Source organism: Sceloporus undulatus, chromosome 6 (genome assembly GCF_019175285.1).
Source record: "Sceloporus undulatus isolate JIND9_A2432 ecotype Alabama chromosome 6, SceUnd_v1.1, whole genome shotgun sequence".
Taxonomy (NCBI): Eukaryota; Metazoa; Chordata; class Lepidosauria; order Squamata; family Phrynosomatidae; genus Sceloporus; species Sceloporus undulatus.
This window is the reverse complement of record NC_056527.1, coordinates 10,267,359-10,284,366: the sequence shown is the minus strand read 5'-3', so window position 1 is coordinate 10,284,366 and position 17,008 is coordinate 10,267,359. Positions and strand designations below refer to the sequence as shown.

Sequence of the window (17,008 nt, the reverse complement as noted above, 5' to 3'; positions counted from 1 at the left end):
TTCTTGCAAAATCCTGGATTCTATTACTCTATTGCTGCAAGAAACAAGAGTTCTATGACATCTTAAAAACTAACCAGGTGAACTAGCATTGTGTTGGACAATAAGCAGCCAACTTAATCAGATGCATTCTATCGCTAAAAAAGAACCCAGATTCAGTAAGTCACTCTCTACATCTAAAGCAGGTGTGGGCAACTTGCAGCCTTCCAGATGTTGCCAAAGGGCAATTCATATGATCCCTCACTTGCTTGAATAGCTAGAGTTGTATACCTGTGGATGCTAGGATTGATGGGAAGTTGCCAGCAATGCTTTTGGGCCACTGAACTGATACAATAATATTGTTCACCTAGTACCAGGGTGGGTTCCACTTCTTTTTGCTTTCTAGGGAAACACCTAATATAGTCTACTTCCACAGCACATTGCTACAATCAATCACACCACTGGTGGGACAAAAGGAACCAGAAGACTACACACAAAGTAAGTGTGCACTCCGTTATCCTGGTGTGTGGCAGGGATCAGCCATTCAGCTGTTGTCAGATTGCCATTCTCTCCAGCCCTTTCTAGTGTAGCCAGTGGTGAGGGATGATGGACCTTGAAGTCCAATATCAGCTGCAGGGCTATACATTCCCAATTATGTTTGTATCCCAATTGCAGCTGGTCAACAGAAATGGCAAAAGGTAGCTACTCTTGCGAAACTGTTAGAAAAAATGGAGTAGAGTTTGGAGGAGGGATACAGAACTCAACAGGGAAAGCATTCTTTCCAGAAAGTTCTATTTCAGTAATTCACTGACTATCTCTTAAAGCCTGGTTAGTTTCACAGATATGTTTACCTTTATGGCCTTAGCTGTCTCCAATGATTGTTCAGGAGGAATTCCCACCTCTCTCTCCCTTAGGAGTTGTTGAATGAAATATGTTATATCTCTACCTGCAATGGGAATATGTTTGATGCAGCTGCCAATTACATAGCCTTCTGCCTAGAAGAGAGGGGGAAATATTTACTTAGACCAGCTTAAAACAGATCAGTTAAAACAAATTTAGTATTTGTAACTAAGCCATTTCTACAACTTAATATTTATCTACTATATATTTAATACAGTTATGAGTTCCTCCTCTATCTGATAAGTCTTGATGAAAAATATAAATTGAACAAATCAAAAAAGAGTCTCTCAAACAACAATCCTTCAGCTCCATAATATCAATATGAAAAATAGGGAATGATGTTAAAATTAGGAGACAACATTCAATACGATTAAAATGTCAATAGCATAGTAAAAAGAAAAAAGAACTAGCCTCCCTAGGAATCATAACGCCATACATGTGTAGTCAGAATTAAGTGCCATGTATATCAAGAGAATTTACTCTCAGCTACAGCTACCCACGCAAAATAATTATTTGTTAATGACCTGTAAGATGTACAAGCTGTGTGAAGGCCAATTCATACAAACCCTCTTGCAGGCTGATTTTTCTCCTCTGGCCTGATTGGCTTTGTGCCTACAGCATATTTGTCTCCGAGATACCAAGTCATGACCAGAAACCACATTCTGACATTTGCAGTCACCCATTGCATATTAGATGGGCATTGACAGGTGTGTTAAAATCTGTCTTGCACTCATGAGAAATGATCAGGATAGATCTATCAAGCTTTATCAAATGCATAGTATAATCTGGGAGGGAGGGAGGGAGGGAGGGGAGGACAGACTGACCAGATGCAACAGTACAAACAGCTGGGCAAATCACTTCTATTTTCATCCTGCAAATAGAATTTCAGCTTCTTCAAGGTCCCTAATGGATTAAACTAGCAACAGAAACAGAGTTGAAAACATGCCTTAAAGGAGAAATAGCTATTTTAATCAGTTCGGGCTGGGTTCCAAAAATCTACTTTTCATGTACTCAGAGGCTTGCAAAGCCCAGTGGGATTTTTGGCCTTTTCTTTCATCAAAGGGCCCCCTCTCCATGCTGCACCACAAATTAGTGCAATGCACTCTGCCTCTGAAAAGCTTTTGGAAACTATGGCTACTGTAAAATGCAATAGCCAGAGTAACCCCCTGAGATGCTTTGTAGAACGATTCTGCACTTGCTTATCCATTTCCAGACATAATTCCAAGTATGGGTTATCATCTACAGAGTTCCAAAATGGTTTTGGAAATACAATATTGAAAGTACTGCTCCCTTCTATATGGAGCTACTATCCACTGGATTCAACATTTGTGACCCTAAACCATGTACCGCCATCTTAGGAGGAGCTGGTAGTGGAGATGGAAGAAGGGTGCTTTCCACTGTAGCACACAGACAATGGAATAGGGGCTCAGCTGCCCTACTCCCCAGTTCTCATTATATCTGGATGGCATTTTAAGATACTTGTATGCCCAGACATTTGGTTTATGCTATTGAAAAAGAGCCCTGTGTTGTGTTCCTTTTTGGTTTAGTATCCTCATTCCTTGTTTTAATGGATTCATTGGTCTTTTTATGATCTTAAATTTCATTGTATTATATTGGTAGTTAATTTTTAATTTTCAGTAAAAGCCATCTTGGGAGCCCTTGTAAGGGCTAAAAGGTGGAGTATAAATATTTCAAATATAATAAATAAATAATAGACTACTTCTTTTAAATGAACAGACTTACAAATGTGGCTAACTAGAAATGGGAGACTCCTGTTCAGAAAGAAACTAGAATTCCAGTTTCTACTGAGTACACAGATGTGATGCACAGATCCTGGGTCCTGAACAACTCAGTTATTTTCTTCAAAGTAATTTAGCACTCTTATTTTTGAACAGACCTATTGAACCAATGGAACTTACATAAACATTTGACTTACCAAGGTCGAATTAATTTAGCAGATGTACTTTAGTTGGAAATTACAGTTAAAACGTATTCACTTCATACCTTTGAGCTCACTTACTCTTTTATAAATAATGAAACTGTGCTTCTGGAAGGAAAGTCCAAAACATGTAATACAAATAAGGTAGAACATATGTAGTACTCACCACTGGAATTACATGGGTCACTCCATCACCACTGTCAATAACCGTTCCTGTTAAGGTACGGTCCCCAACTTGTCGGGAAGTCCAAGATGCAGCTAAAGCTAACACTGCCTGGACAAAATCAAAGAAATCAACCACAAAAATAGCATATCCATAAGCATCAGCCATATTTCCAAGAGTAGGAAGAATCAAAGATCGAAGGTCTGTGGACCTATGTAACATAGTGGCTAAGTTTCAATGGTGAAATGGGAAGGCTTCAGTTCAAAACCAGATCAGACAGCTTCAGAACTAAACCAGTCTTGATTAACACACATGTTTTATTATATAAATGTCAGCCAAGAAGATGACTAATCAGCCAAACTAGTGTTTGAATTTCTTTAAAAAATCTTATAGTAGCAACAAAGCTTCATTTGACACACAAGCAGCAGTGTTAGAGAGGCTAATTTTGTCCCCATCATGTAGGGGAATATAATATAACATATTAACATAACAAAACTGTGTCCACAAACTGCATTCATTAAATGCTTTCTGGTTTGGATGTTAGGCAAGATACTACTTCTCAGTCTCAGTCCCCTCTTATCTGCACTATGTGAATAATACTACCAGCCTATTGGAAAGGATTGCTCAAAAGATGGCTGAGAGAACATATGTTAAGCATTTGAACAATTTCAAAAAAAGTGCTGTTGTTAATATTACTATTACAGCTTCCATCTGCTATGTAAAGTGAAGCAGAATGGTCACTTAATGGGCTGCCCTGAAAAGATCTTGTGTTGTCACTTCTGAGAATAACTTCCCAGTGTCATTAGATTTACTTTACTGAAAGGCACCAAGTCCTAGATTTATTCTTGTTCTTTCTGATTTTATACTGGGTTAAAGTAAACCTACTTGGGAAATTGATATTAAAAGTCTCTGGTCATATTAGGAACCAACAGAAAATATTCTGGGATAAAAAATGATTTTACTCATCTCCAAAATAAAATCAGAATTAACAAGAACAAAATCTGGGACTTTCTGGTCTTTTTAGTCAATATAATGTGGCCATAATTAGCATAAAGGCCTCCCTAAAAACAAATTTAACTGCTTTAATTTTTTATAACTACAGTGTATCATACAGATCACCCACCCCCAAAGTGAAATAGGTGTGAAACAGGAACAGCTGCTACATACAACTGTAAGCATGCTTTCAAGATGAGTTGCATTTGGCCCCAAATACTTTTTCTGCCAATATCTATATTCAATTGTACTTTGGGAGCTACAGAATACTAGAAATAAAGCAACGTCATTTCCAGTCATTCTTGGAGCAGCAGGTAGCCTGTCCAGGGAGGTCATCACAAGTGGTGGAATGGCCATTGCATACTGGAGCTCAATTTCCTACTGTTGCTATAAAATACTATTCTTTCATGTTCTAATTTTGTTTCTCATCATCCATCCATTTTATGTCTTCAAAATTATAATTCTGCAGTTGGAGACCATCTTCTTTCCTACTGACCACTGATAAACCAAGTATAACTCTCAGTTTTCACTTATTCTCTTCTTTTAGAGCGGGTAAATCCAGAAAATGATTAAGTAAATGAACAAATACTGTGTGCAATAAAGGACACAATGAAGTACACTTATGGAAGGAGGGGGTCTATGAGATAAATAGTGGCTATCTTTTCACTTACACTTCACATTCTGCCCAGGGAGGTCCACCTAGCCACAACATGAACATCTTTTCAGCACCAGTCATTCCTCTGCTCCCAGGAATCTGATAGGATTGGCTGATTCTTAAATATTGGCCTTAGGGATAGAAAATTATGTATTGCTTTTATTGTTTGAAACTTTTTAAGACACCTAATTCTTCTTTGGGAAAAGGCATCCAAGAAACAAATAGAAAACAACAGCAACAACAGACATTGTTAAATACACTGTCATATTTCCTGGATGCACAGCCATTTCACATCTTTTTTATGAAGCACAAATATGCACAACCCCATCATTCCCTCTGATACACTGCTCCAAAATGTTCCAAAAATGACACATTCACTATGTACCTGAACAGCAATGTAAAGTCCCGGTATGTTAAAAGATTCAAACATGATCTCTGCAAGATATTCTCTGTTTTCAGGAGTGTTCAATGGTGGTTCTGTCTGTTGTTGTTTTTTAAAAAAAATAAGAACATATGTGTTATGATGCAATATTTCTTACGTATTAGGACATTTTTGCTAGAATTTTACTTGTGCTGCATATATTTTTATAATAAAAATAAAAAATAAAACTTTATTTATATCCTGCCTCTCTATCAATGACAATTGAGGCAGCTTACAAGTTAAAAATTACATATAATGCCATGTCCCAATATCCCACCCTCCCCTAAAACATCAATTAAGCAATTAATAATTTAAAATCATGCATTAAAATAACAAATCAAGCAAATAGACTACAGCAAATTCAAGGGATGATAAGATTGGTGGCCGGGTTTTCTATTCAGAAAAGGCCTGCTAGAAGAGATCTGTCTTGACAGTCTTTTTGAAGCTGTCTAAGATGGTAATATGACAGACCTCTTCTGGCAAGCCGTTCCATAATCTGGGAGCGGTTGACGAAAAGGTCCTTTCAGTGGTTGTAGTCAGCCTACCATAGTTTTTATAAGCTACAATAAATTTCTCCCATAGGACCTGAGTGTGCAAGGTGGATTGTATGGAAGGAGGGGGTCCTGAAGATAGGTTGGACCCAAGCTATTTAGGGCTTTCAAGGTGATGGCCAACACCTTGTACTGAGCCTGGAAACCAATGGGCAGCCAGTGCAGCGATTTTAAGATAGGTGTTATATAATCGCTTCTGGTTTTACCAGTAACCACCCTGGCTGCCATGTTCTGAACTAATTGAAGTTTCCGAACTAAGCTCAAGGGTAGCCCCATGTAGTAAGCATTGCAAAAGTCAAGTCGTGAGGTTACCAGCACATGTACCACAGTTACTGTATTTTCTGGCATATAATACTACTTTTTAACCCAGGAAAATTTTCTCAAAAGTCGGAGGTCGTCTTATATGCCGGGTATTGACTTATAGGGCGGGTGCTGAAACCTCCAAGCCGGACTGGAGAATCTGCGGTCGCCACATATGGTGGGGGGAGCTCAAAAACGGCCACGGCCACATCCCCTCCATATGTGACAACCATATGAAAGCAGCAAGGGCACCACTGTACAAGTACGGTAGAAGAAAATCTTGGAGACAGGGAGGGTTGGGCAGGCAGGGAGAGCTGACCAATCCAAGCTAGCTTTGTATACAACAAGTTTTCTTGCTAAGTACCTGTATGTCATAAACATTTGAATTTAAATTACCATATTGAAATCAAATCTGATGTTTTTTTAATTTATATTTGGTGTGCATTGGAAGAGGGGTAGTCTTATATGGCGAGTATAACCCAAACTCTATATTTTAACTGGAAAAGTTGGGGGGGTCGTCTTATACACCCAGTCGTCTTATACGCCGGAAAATATGGTATATCAAAACAGTGTCTTTTGCAAGCAACATATGGTACCTTTCTACACTAAAATACTTTTCTGTACTAAGACCCATGAACACCATCCCCTTCCCCACAAGTTCTGATCTTTTCACTCCTATGGAAAGACAATACAGTATTCAGGACTTGGCCTGTTACCTTCTTTTTAAAAAACAAAAAGCCTGTCTATTCCAGCCCAAGAAAGGACAAGGTCTAATCTCCGATGCAGAAATATTGCAGTTTGACACTGCTTTATCTGCCATGGCTCCAGACTATGGGATTCTAGAATTTGTAGTTTTGTAAAATATTTTGCCTTCTGTCACAGAGCTCTGGTCCCACAACAAACTACAAGCAGTGAGCCATGGCAGATAAAGCAGTATCAAAGTGCATTATTTCTGCAGTGCAGATTAGACCTACGAAATTAGTTGAGAAGTGGAAGGCATATTCAAGTTTTGGCTCCTCTTACAAAACATTCTGGCCAGGGAGATCCACCTAGCCATAACAGGGTCATCTTTTCAGCCCCACCCCCTACCAAAATGATTCCTTTACCAGTAATCCCAGAGGGATTGTGGTCTTCAAAAAAAAATAGTTATCCATTCTGACCTTATTGTATTATAGTTTGTGTCCCTGTAATGTAAAATAGTAAGCAACACTAGGAGTTTGTATGAAAACTGAATGGCTGGTGGCAACTCAGTCTGCACACTGAATAGTGATTGCTTGGAGAAGTGAAAAGAAGATGGCGTTAACCTGAGGTGTTATGTTGAGAATGAGGTTGAGAGCTAGTTAGGAATGGGGTTTGAAAGAGGAAAGATAGGGAATGGGGGTTTGTTTGTTGTTGTTGTTTTTGAGAATGGGTGGCATTGACACAAGGAAGGAGAGAAAGAGACAGGGGTTGTTATGTATATAGTTACAACCTGGAGAGTGAAGAAAACTGTTAAGAAAATCAACTCATTTGAAATGTGGTCCTGGAAAAGAGTTTTACGAATACTGTGGACTGCTAAACAGAAAAATAAACGGGTCCTAGAACAAATCAAGCCTGAACCTTACCCAGAAGCTCAGATGACTAAACTGAAACTGTCATACGTTGGCTATATCATGAGAAGACATGACTCACTAGAAAAGACAAAAATGCTTGGTAAGGTAGAAGGCAGAAGGAAAAGAAGAAGACCCCATTCCAGATGGATAGACCCAGTCAAGGAAGCATGACCTGAGCAGGGCTGTTGAGGACAAAGTGACTGGGAAGTCTCTCATTCATACGGCCACCACAAGTTGACTTGACAGCAGTTAACAACAAACTTATAACCAAGATTGATATTCTAAATTAATATACAGTACGCCCGCATCATACACGGGTACATTATATGCTACTTTCAGCATACGCTGAAAGAAGCAACTGAAGAAGCGGTGCCGTGCGCCAGGAGGAGTAATGGCACGTGCGCCTATGGCGTGTGTGCGCTGTCACACTGCTGTGAGCATGAGCCCCATTACTTCTAATGGGGCTCAAGCATATGTGGAAATTCTTTTATGCGGGGGGGATCCGGAACGGATAACTGTAACCATTCAAACTCATGTCCTAGACCTAGAAGATGGCAGAGAGTGAGTAATACCTAAAATCAAAAACTGTATTCAGTAAAATTATATTTGTTATTAATTATACTCATGCCTGTTGCCTGATCACTATTACTAGTTACAGTGAAGTAAATAATTATAATAATTTGTTTTATTTATATACTGCTATTCCAAAGATCATAGCGGTGAACAGCAAGTAAGCTAGTTAGCAAGTAAGCTAATTTGCCCCCAACAGTCTGGGTACTCATTTTAGCGACCTCGGAAGGATGCAAGCCCGAGTCGAGCTTGGGCCCTTTTGCTGGTCTTAAACTCGCAACCTTGTGGTTTTGAGTGAATGGCTGCAGTACAGGCATTTAACCACTGCGCCACCAGGGCGCAGTGGTTAAATGTAGAGCTTAAACATTTAGGACAATCTACAGCTGGACTCCCTGTTACTTATGTGGTAAACTAGTTCCTTGGAAAGAGTACGGTGGAATACTTAGAGAAGAATGAAAAATTGGGTGGGAGGCAGCAGAATGAAATTATACCAGTTATCAAACTGTGAAAGCAGAGCTAATTTAGGGCCTTGGTTACTTACACACATTAAAAAAAACTAAATAAGTACTACAAAACAAAGTTGACTGTATATTCTATACAGTATTTCCTTGCATAAACATTTTAAAAATCACTGATTGCAGCTTCAGAAAATATCTTCCATTACACTAATTTAATGTTATCTCCAATGAAAAGCTTCCACAGAAGGAAACACATAATTGTGCACACTGCTGATAAAACAGCATACTGCTAAGTGACATTTTGCCCCATTAGGCTGTAATGCTGTCTTTTGTCTAAGTAAAAATCAGCCAATTATTTCAAGCAGCATCTGTAATCTAATCAAGCTACCCAAAGCTTTTTATTAGTATTATTATTATTAAAAAGCTCTCAAGCCAGGCAGCCTGCTAAAGAAATTTACTGGAATACAGTTTTTTAGTGATTTTATAAATTGTTCCTCTGGTAATAAAAATGAATGAAAATGTAACACCTTTAAATTTTAAATTTAAAGCCTTCTGGGGGTTTTTGTAAGAAGAAAACTAAGGTATTTTAAGTGTATGCATCAAAATGTCACATGAATTAGGCAAGTACGTCAGGAAGCTTGGATTAGTCAATTCTGTAGCAGCCCCAGATTTGTTCAGCACTGTGGCTTAAAATGAGACTATAAAATAAGGGAGAATAACTCCTGCCCTTGGCGAGACAGGAGGAGGCTATCTCCAATATTCAAGTCTGCATAATTATAATGTTGTGTGACTGGGGCATGTGTGCCGTTTTCTCCCTCCTGGTTTACCGTCCACGAAAGATCAAACCCGTGCAAGGCAAGTCCACAAACGCAGAAGGACCAGTGTATTTAGGGAAAGGAGACTGGATAGCAGACTGGTTCTATAGCTTTCAATATAGCTGGCCTACACTGCCTCACTAGCACCAGGGGGCATGAGCTGCCACTGCCAGCTCCCTGGCATCATTCTGCCTATTAGAGTGGTCACAGAGAACAATCCAGCCTACAGAACCAAGCCAGTCCTCTATCCCAGTTGAGAAACCAAGTTAAGAATGGAATACCTTCTGCCTGTTTACCTTACCATTAAGAAGTAGTGGTCCTCTGGTTCAGCCCGAAGATATTTAAAAATAACTTGCTCCATGAACTTTTCCATAAGATCCCAGTCTTCTATAATACCATGTCGTATAGGCCACTGAAGCAAAGATTAATGGAAGCAACGTGTCACTCTACACTGGTACCCCGGGATACGAATGCGCCGCCTTACGAAATTTCCGGGTTACGAAAAAAATCCATTCAAAAAAACTGTTCCGGGTTACAAAGGTTGTTTCGGGTTACGAAAAAAATTTTGGTGCTTTTCGGCGCTATTTCACACGAAATCGCGGCTTTTCCCCATTAGCGCCTATGGCTTTTTCGCCTTACGAAGTATTCCAGGTTACGAAAGCGGCGGCGGAACGAATTAATTTCGTAACCCGGGGTACCCCTGTACCAAACAAACAAGTCACATAATATCAGCAGTTGTGTATTCTGTTTCTCACAGTACAACAAACAACAGCGCATTCAAGGAGACAACACTGTGCACAAGATGCACATCATGAGCTGAGCCTGTTCCATTTCTGGTCACTTCTGGTTTTGAAAAAAGGGCTAGTGACAGACCTAAGAGGTCTTAGGGCCGCACACACCTCGTTTTCCATTGCCTCCCCCCACAACATCCCACCCTTTCCCTACTCTAATTGCAAATGCTGCCAGGATGCTCATGCAACAACATAGCATGGCGATTTTGAGGCAGTGTTTTTCCCCCAGTTTCTGTATGCCACTACCCTTTGCTTTCACTGTCTCCATTTTCCTTCCAACATTCAACACACGTGCAACATACATACACAAGTGCTACAAGTTACTAAAAAGTCTTCCCCCCCCCCAAAAAAAAAGTTCATAATACTCGTCTGAACACACTTCCATTCACTTAATTGCCCATTTGGCAATTAATCAAGAGGATTCCTTTTTTATTTTAAGATAAAAATTAAAAAACAAGAACAAGCAACTAAACAACAATTAGACAACAATGAAATACAGTACATTGCATTTAACATTAACACTATCTCTATCCTATCATATATTACACAACCATTTCTAGACATCTACACACATTTTCCTTCCTAAACACTGTTGCTTTGTCTATTTTAAATAAACTTCAATTTTTGCTTTTTATTTTGACTCTGTATTTATCTACCTTCTTTTAGTTTCTTTATCGCAAAATTTATATTTTTAACAAACTATATTTATCACTCATTCATAGAATCACAGAATCATAGAGTTGGAAGAGACCCCAAGGGCCATCCAGTCCAACCCCCTGCCATCATACACACACACATCTCATTTCAACCCAAAAATCAAAATTTGAACCCATTTACCAATCTTTCTTGAAACTATCAAGTGATTTCTTTTTTAACAAATGCATCAATTTATCTATCTCCATATAATCACATAACTTCAGGATCCAATCTTTTACATTCGGACATTCCTTCTCTTTCCATTTTGATGCATAATGTATTCTAGCAGCTGTGGTCATACAGTATACAATAAAAGTTTCCTTTGTTTTTGTTCTAGGTTGTCTATATCCATATTCAGCAGATACATTTTTGGATAAAAAGGGTGCCTTTTGATTCTCTCCCTTCCACGCAATGTATGAGGCATATGCATGTGAAGCCCTTCAGGGGTCAGCATGCTGGAAAGGAAGAGTAGCAAGAGGCATGGGACAGGAGACTGTAGAGGGCCCATGAAAAAGCGAACCTGACACTGAATGTCCTTGAAACAAGGAGGCATCCTACCTAAATTTGAACATAGAAAGCAGACAGCTTTGCACATGATGCTTCACAGAGTCACTTAAACAAAATACACTGTTTCCCTTCCCCAAGCATTCTGCAGTCTACATTACAGCAATGGGAAAGTCAAGACCAAGTACGTAAAAAGAAAGTCAAGGTTAACAAGGAAGAAACATACTATTTACACATACTTTGACTCCACTTCAGTCAGTTAAGGAGTAGGGTTATATGAACGTGATTGAGGAAAGACTTGAAGAGAGAGAGAAGTTCCCACAGACCAGGAAACAGTTCAAGGATAAGGATCAGCGCGGGAGGAAGAGCAGAAATGATACAAGATTTTTTGAGTAGCAGAAGGTGACCAAGTGGAACTCTGACTGCATTGGCTGTGTTCCACTCTATTAATTACTTTCTAATCATAAGAACACAGGCCTAACACCCTAAAGGCACCAGATCCCATCTGGCATTGGAAGCCAAGTAGTTAGCCCTGGTTTGTACTTGGATGGGGAACCACCAATGAGTACCAGGTGCTGTGGGCTATGTTTCAGAGGATGCTAATGCCAAATCACCTTTGAGTATTCCTTGCCTAAGAAAACTCTATCAAATTCATGGTGTCACCATACGTTGACAAGTCACTTGAAGGCATATCCTTTGGAGTCAAAAATTTTTAAGACATCTTGAAATCCATCTAATGCTGTCATCCTGTTATGCAAAAACAAAAGTCAGCTTGGCAATAGGTTCTTTGATTGCTTCCGTTTTTTGCTTACCTTTGTGGAATAGGTTGGTTTTTCTAGGGCTTCATCACCAATAAAAAAATCTAAATCATCAACTCCTTGTGTCAGCCTCCTCTGTGCTTGGTCACCTATTTTTGCTGATTCTCTTACTGCAATACCTACATGGAAAAAAGAATAAAAGGTAAAGGGAACAACCTTGCTTAACATGTGCACTCTTTTAAAACTCTAAAATGCTAGCCAGTTTTACACAGCCAGGTGAGAATAGCAGTTCAATGTTTAAATTGACCAGAAGACTCCCACAAGATTATTCAAGTTGTCTCCATGGAGTCAGATAAAAAGGAAGTCACTTGTTTACTATGGCAGATCTCTGGCAACAACACAATAGAGATAGGAAGGAAACAGAACTTGTCATGGCAACCAGAAACTGGTTTAATGGAGGTTGGTCCTGGCAAGAAGCAAGCTTTTCTCTTCAGCAACACTAGTGTAGTTGATACCAGTTCCCAGAAGTAAAAGAAGATGCATACTCCTTCCAAAGAAAGCAGAACTAGATGGCTGAGAAACAAACTTGCCATTGAGTGTTATCAGTGAGCACAAAATTTTAGAAGGGAGAGCAAAACCTACTTACATGATGGGATAATGAACTGTGGTTCTGTATTCCCTGCATAACCCAGTTTTGTGTACCTAAAACAAGAAAATAAAAATTTAATGCATTTCATAGGAAGAGAAAAAAAACAAAGCTACATTTTTAAAAAAGAAAAAAGCTACATTGACATTGTACAGTCAGTATCTGCAGATGCTTGAGTTCCATTGTTCCCAATGGTGGTGCATGCACATGGCCATGCTGCCATTAGGGACAACAGGATTTCAATGGCAGCACATGCACATGGTTGGGCTGCCATCAGGGACAGCCTCCATGGTCCCCAGTAGCGGCATGGGCATGCGACGGCACCATTAGGGACAATGGGACTCATTGTATCTAATGGCAGCACAACCATGTGCATATGCTGTCACTGGGGAAAATGGAGGCTGTCCCTAATGGCAGCACGGCCATATGCATGTGCCACCCTTGAGGACAATGTGGGCTTGCCATTTGCAGGTGCTTGAATCAGTGGATGGCAAATCCACAGATATCGAATGCCAACTGTAGATGTTTTGGACTTGGTATGGCCAAGGGACTCTGGAAGACAAAGGAAAAACATCTAGAGCATCAAAGAGAGAGGATCGCTCTGATATAACATGTTAAACAAGGCTCACTGAATACATTTTTCAGATCAGCTTTATATTTACCAACTCATCTGGTAACCACAGATTATCAAGAATTCCCTGATGGTGACTTCCATGGTCATCAGTGAGTAGTTTTGAAATGACCAAAATCACTGCCTGCAAGACTGCTTCCTTTCTGTAGTAGCGACAAAGGAAGGAAACTCTATGCAAAACCTCGGCGCACTGGCAGGAGAGGGAAAGTTCATGTCCATATTATGTTTGATAGAACACAATTTTTACTTCTGATTTCATACTAGGCTTTTAGGAGGCTAGCAGATTGCATATCCATGCTGGGCCAGTGAGGAAGGCCATTTTAAAAAAATGACTTGTAGGATATTTTTCAACCTACAAATTCAGTCTATGAAGCTCATCCTACCAATTTCTTTCTTTCAGTTAGACTCAAAGGTGCTACATGATCCCTTTGCACACTGACTTTCCAGACTAATATGGCTATGTATTCTACCTGTACCATCACTTCCAATGTACATAACAAAGCCTGCAACCGCAATGCAGAAATAATCTGGTTTGACACCCCTTTAATTGTCATAGCTCAATGCTATGGAATTCTGGGAAATGTAGTTTGCTGTGGCACCAGAGCTCTCTGATAGAGAAGGCTAAATGTTTCACAGAACTACAGTTCCCATAGCATTGAGCTGTGGCAGTTAAAAGTGTTGTCAAACCGGATTATTTATGCAGCCAATGTCAAAAAATCATGTCAGCTTCCTGGCATTTTGAGAAGCTGGGGATAATAAAAAGAACTGGCCAGAATACAAATGGCAAACAGATATTAAACAAATATGTTTTATTTCTGAATAATTCTTGCAAGAAAACAATACAATAAGGTCACCAATACGTTAAGGTCAACATACTAGATCACTAGTATGGAATGAGACCAGCTGACCCCTTGATTGATTGATGTTACTGTTTTTAGATTCTAATGTTTTTATGTTTTTATTTTTTTTTCACTGTGGTTTTAATGGTACAGTAATTTTAACCTTGTTGTGATCCCGCATCGATCCATTATTATTATTATTATTATTATTATTATTATTATTATGAAGGTGCCTAACAACAAACTGACCTAGCTAGCCCTCTGCCAAAAGAATACTTTTCTCCAGTTTAGCTAATCAAACACACAAGGAGCTATCCACAGTCCTGATCTTTCTCAACTGAATCACCAAAAACTGAACTCCCAGCAGACTAGTGCGAGAGCACCATGGTACAGTGATTTGAGCGTTGGACTACAAACTCTGGAAACCAAGGTTCAAATCCCTGCTCGAGCACAAAAACCCAGTGACCTTGGGCAGGTCACATCTCTCAGCCTCTGAAGATGGCAATGGCAAACCCCTTCTGAGGAAACCTGTCACGAAAACCCTATGATAGGTTTCACTTAGGGATGCCATAAGTCAAAAATTACTTGGAGGCACACCTACAACACAAGACTAGTTTGCTTTGACTTGGGCTAGCTTAATTTAAACCGATTGCCTTTAGCATAACATGCTTGATTGCTCTTGATTTACCATGTATCAATCTGAACAATTTGAGTTTTTGCGACTTACTTTATCTGGCACTCTCTGGCATAGTTCACTTTTTCCTTTTAAAGTTCCAGAAACTAGGGTCCAAAACACACTGCAGAAGTACAGTAATCCTTTTTAACTACCCTGGCTGAATGCTAGGGAATTCTGGGAACTGTCATTTTGTGAGACATTTAGCTTTCTCTGTCAGAGAGCTCTAGTGCCTCAATAAAATACCATTCCCAAGATTCCCTAGCACTGAGCCTGGGCAGTTGAAGTAGTCTCAAACTGGACTATTTCTGCAGTGCGTTTTGGACCTAGGATAGGACTACAGCATTACCAAATCCATCTAAACCCAACTCCTAGTGCAGGGGTAGGCAACCTGCGGCCTGCGGGCCGAATGCGGCCCGGCAAGGCCTTGGGACCGGCCCCAGCCCAGTCCTGCCGCCGATTGCCGCCGGAGCCTTTGGCCTCTCGCGTAAGGGTGTGGGGCCTTTGGCCTATCAGGAGAAGGCGGGCAAGGGGGGGCAAGTGGCGGGCAAGGGGGACAATTGTCTATAGAAGCCTCCGACACATGCATTTATATTAACATTTTTTTAAAAATCAGCAAATTTTAGTGTGTCCTCCATTTGAAAATTTTGTCCTACATTTGTCCCGGCTTATTTATTTATTTATTTATTTTAAAGAAAATATTTAATTATTTATTTTTGGGCTTCGGCCCCCCAGTTGTCTGAGGGACAGCAACCCGGCCCCCGGCTCAAAAAGGTTGCCTACCCCTGTCCTAGTGTATTGATTCTAACTGATTTAACAACATGCAAGAGATTTGGACGAAGAAAATTGCCCCCAGAGTTTGACTCTAAAGTCTATCTATAAAGATTTTAAATAAATCAATCAATATACAGGGCTAGTTTAAATGCTGAAATATATTAACAGCCAGTGTGATGTAGTGGTTTGAGCACTGGACTATGACTCTGGAGATCGGGGTTTGAATCCTGGCTCAGCCATGTAAACCCACTGGATGACCTTGGGCAAGTCACACTCTTTCAGCTTCAGACGATGGCAATGGCAAACCCCCTATGAAGAAACTTGCCAAGGAAACACTGTATTAGGGTCGTCGTAAGTTGGAAACTATCTGAAGGCACACAACAACATACACAACTATGACACAGTCACTGGCCCCTGTAAGCTCAGTGCTCTCTATATTGGTAGGAAACAAGTCTCCAAGGTCAGGATGATTATCTGTACCAGACTTTTCAGACACATTTCCAACCAGAGACGGCAGGGATTGCAAAGCACGTTCTCTACAATTAATTTATGGTAGTATTTCACTTGTGCACAGTCTGACATATCAGGTGCATGAGAGATGACTCATTTCTTGTTGCCACAATACTTAAAGCACAGGATTTATTGTTCTGAAAATACAGCACACTCCCTGTTTGTTTATTTTTGCTTCAGACAATGTTGCATCACCAGCTTTCAATACAGCAAAACTTCATAACACTGCAGCTAACATTCTGCTTCTTGAAGAGGGCCTGGGAACCACAATGCCTGTCTCAATACACTGTCAAGACCTCTAGACTTTATAAATATCCTAAACAAGCCATACAGCATTTTCACACATCAAGACTTAAGTTGAAGTTTTCTTAAATTGTTCGGTCATGTATACATCAAACATGAATCTCTCTTCAAATTCTATTAAGAATATTTGCATATGGCAAATATTGTATGCAAGGCTTAAAGCACACCCACTAATAGCCCTATACAGACAGGCCAAAATAAATCTGATTCAAGTCACTTTGGAGGTATGGTGTTTCAATGATGCATGAGTCTTAAGAGTCTGGAAGCTGCACCAAAGCTGCACTCCAGTCCTTAGGACTAGAGCATGGCTTTGGTGCGGCTTCTGGACTCTTAGGATGCATGCATCATTTAAATAGCATACTTCCAAAGTGACTCGAAGCAGATTTATTTTGGCCTGTCTGTATCAGGCCAACATTTCACAAATAAAAACTGAGACACACATGGCCAAGCAACATCATAAAGGTATATCATATTTGAAAGGATGTCATATTGAGAATGGAGCAAGCTTGTTTTCTGCAGCTCCAGAGAATAGGACCTGGAACAATGGATG

General features: G+C 39.9%; 1 protein-coding gene across 5 annotated transcripts in view; it reads right to left on the bottom strand.

Annotated features, from left to right (window-relative positions):
* The window catches only part of ACTR3B (actin related protein 3B), a 37,025-nt gene that overhangs the window by 11,682 nt on the left and 8,335 nt on the right, over window positions 1-17,008 (bottom strand). For 4 of the 5 annotated variants that reach the window (XM_042475854.1, XM_042475855.1, XM_042475856.1 and 1 more), the window contains exons 2-7: window positions 12,729-12,784; window positions 12,137-12,261; window positions 9,635-9,745; window positions 5,012-5,107; window positions 2,982-3,089; window positions 828-971 (exon numbers count right to left, since the gene is read on the bottom strand). In XM_042475854.1, coding sequence (XP_042331788.1) covers window positions 828-971; window positions 2,982-3,089; window positions 5,012-5,107; window positions 9,635-9,745; window positions 12,137-12,261; window positions 12,729-12,784 — 640 coding nt within the window. Of the gene's footprint in view, window positions 1-827; window positions 972-2,981; window positions 3,090-5,011; window positions 5,108-9,634; window positions 9,780-12,136; window positions 12,262-12,728; window positions 12,785-17,008 lie in introns of those variants that run through there. The other variant, XM_042475857.1, reaches the window with a different exon arrangement.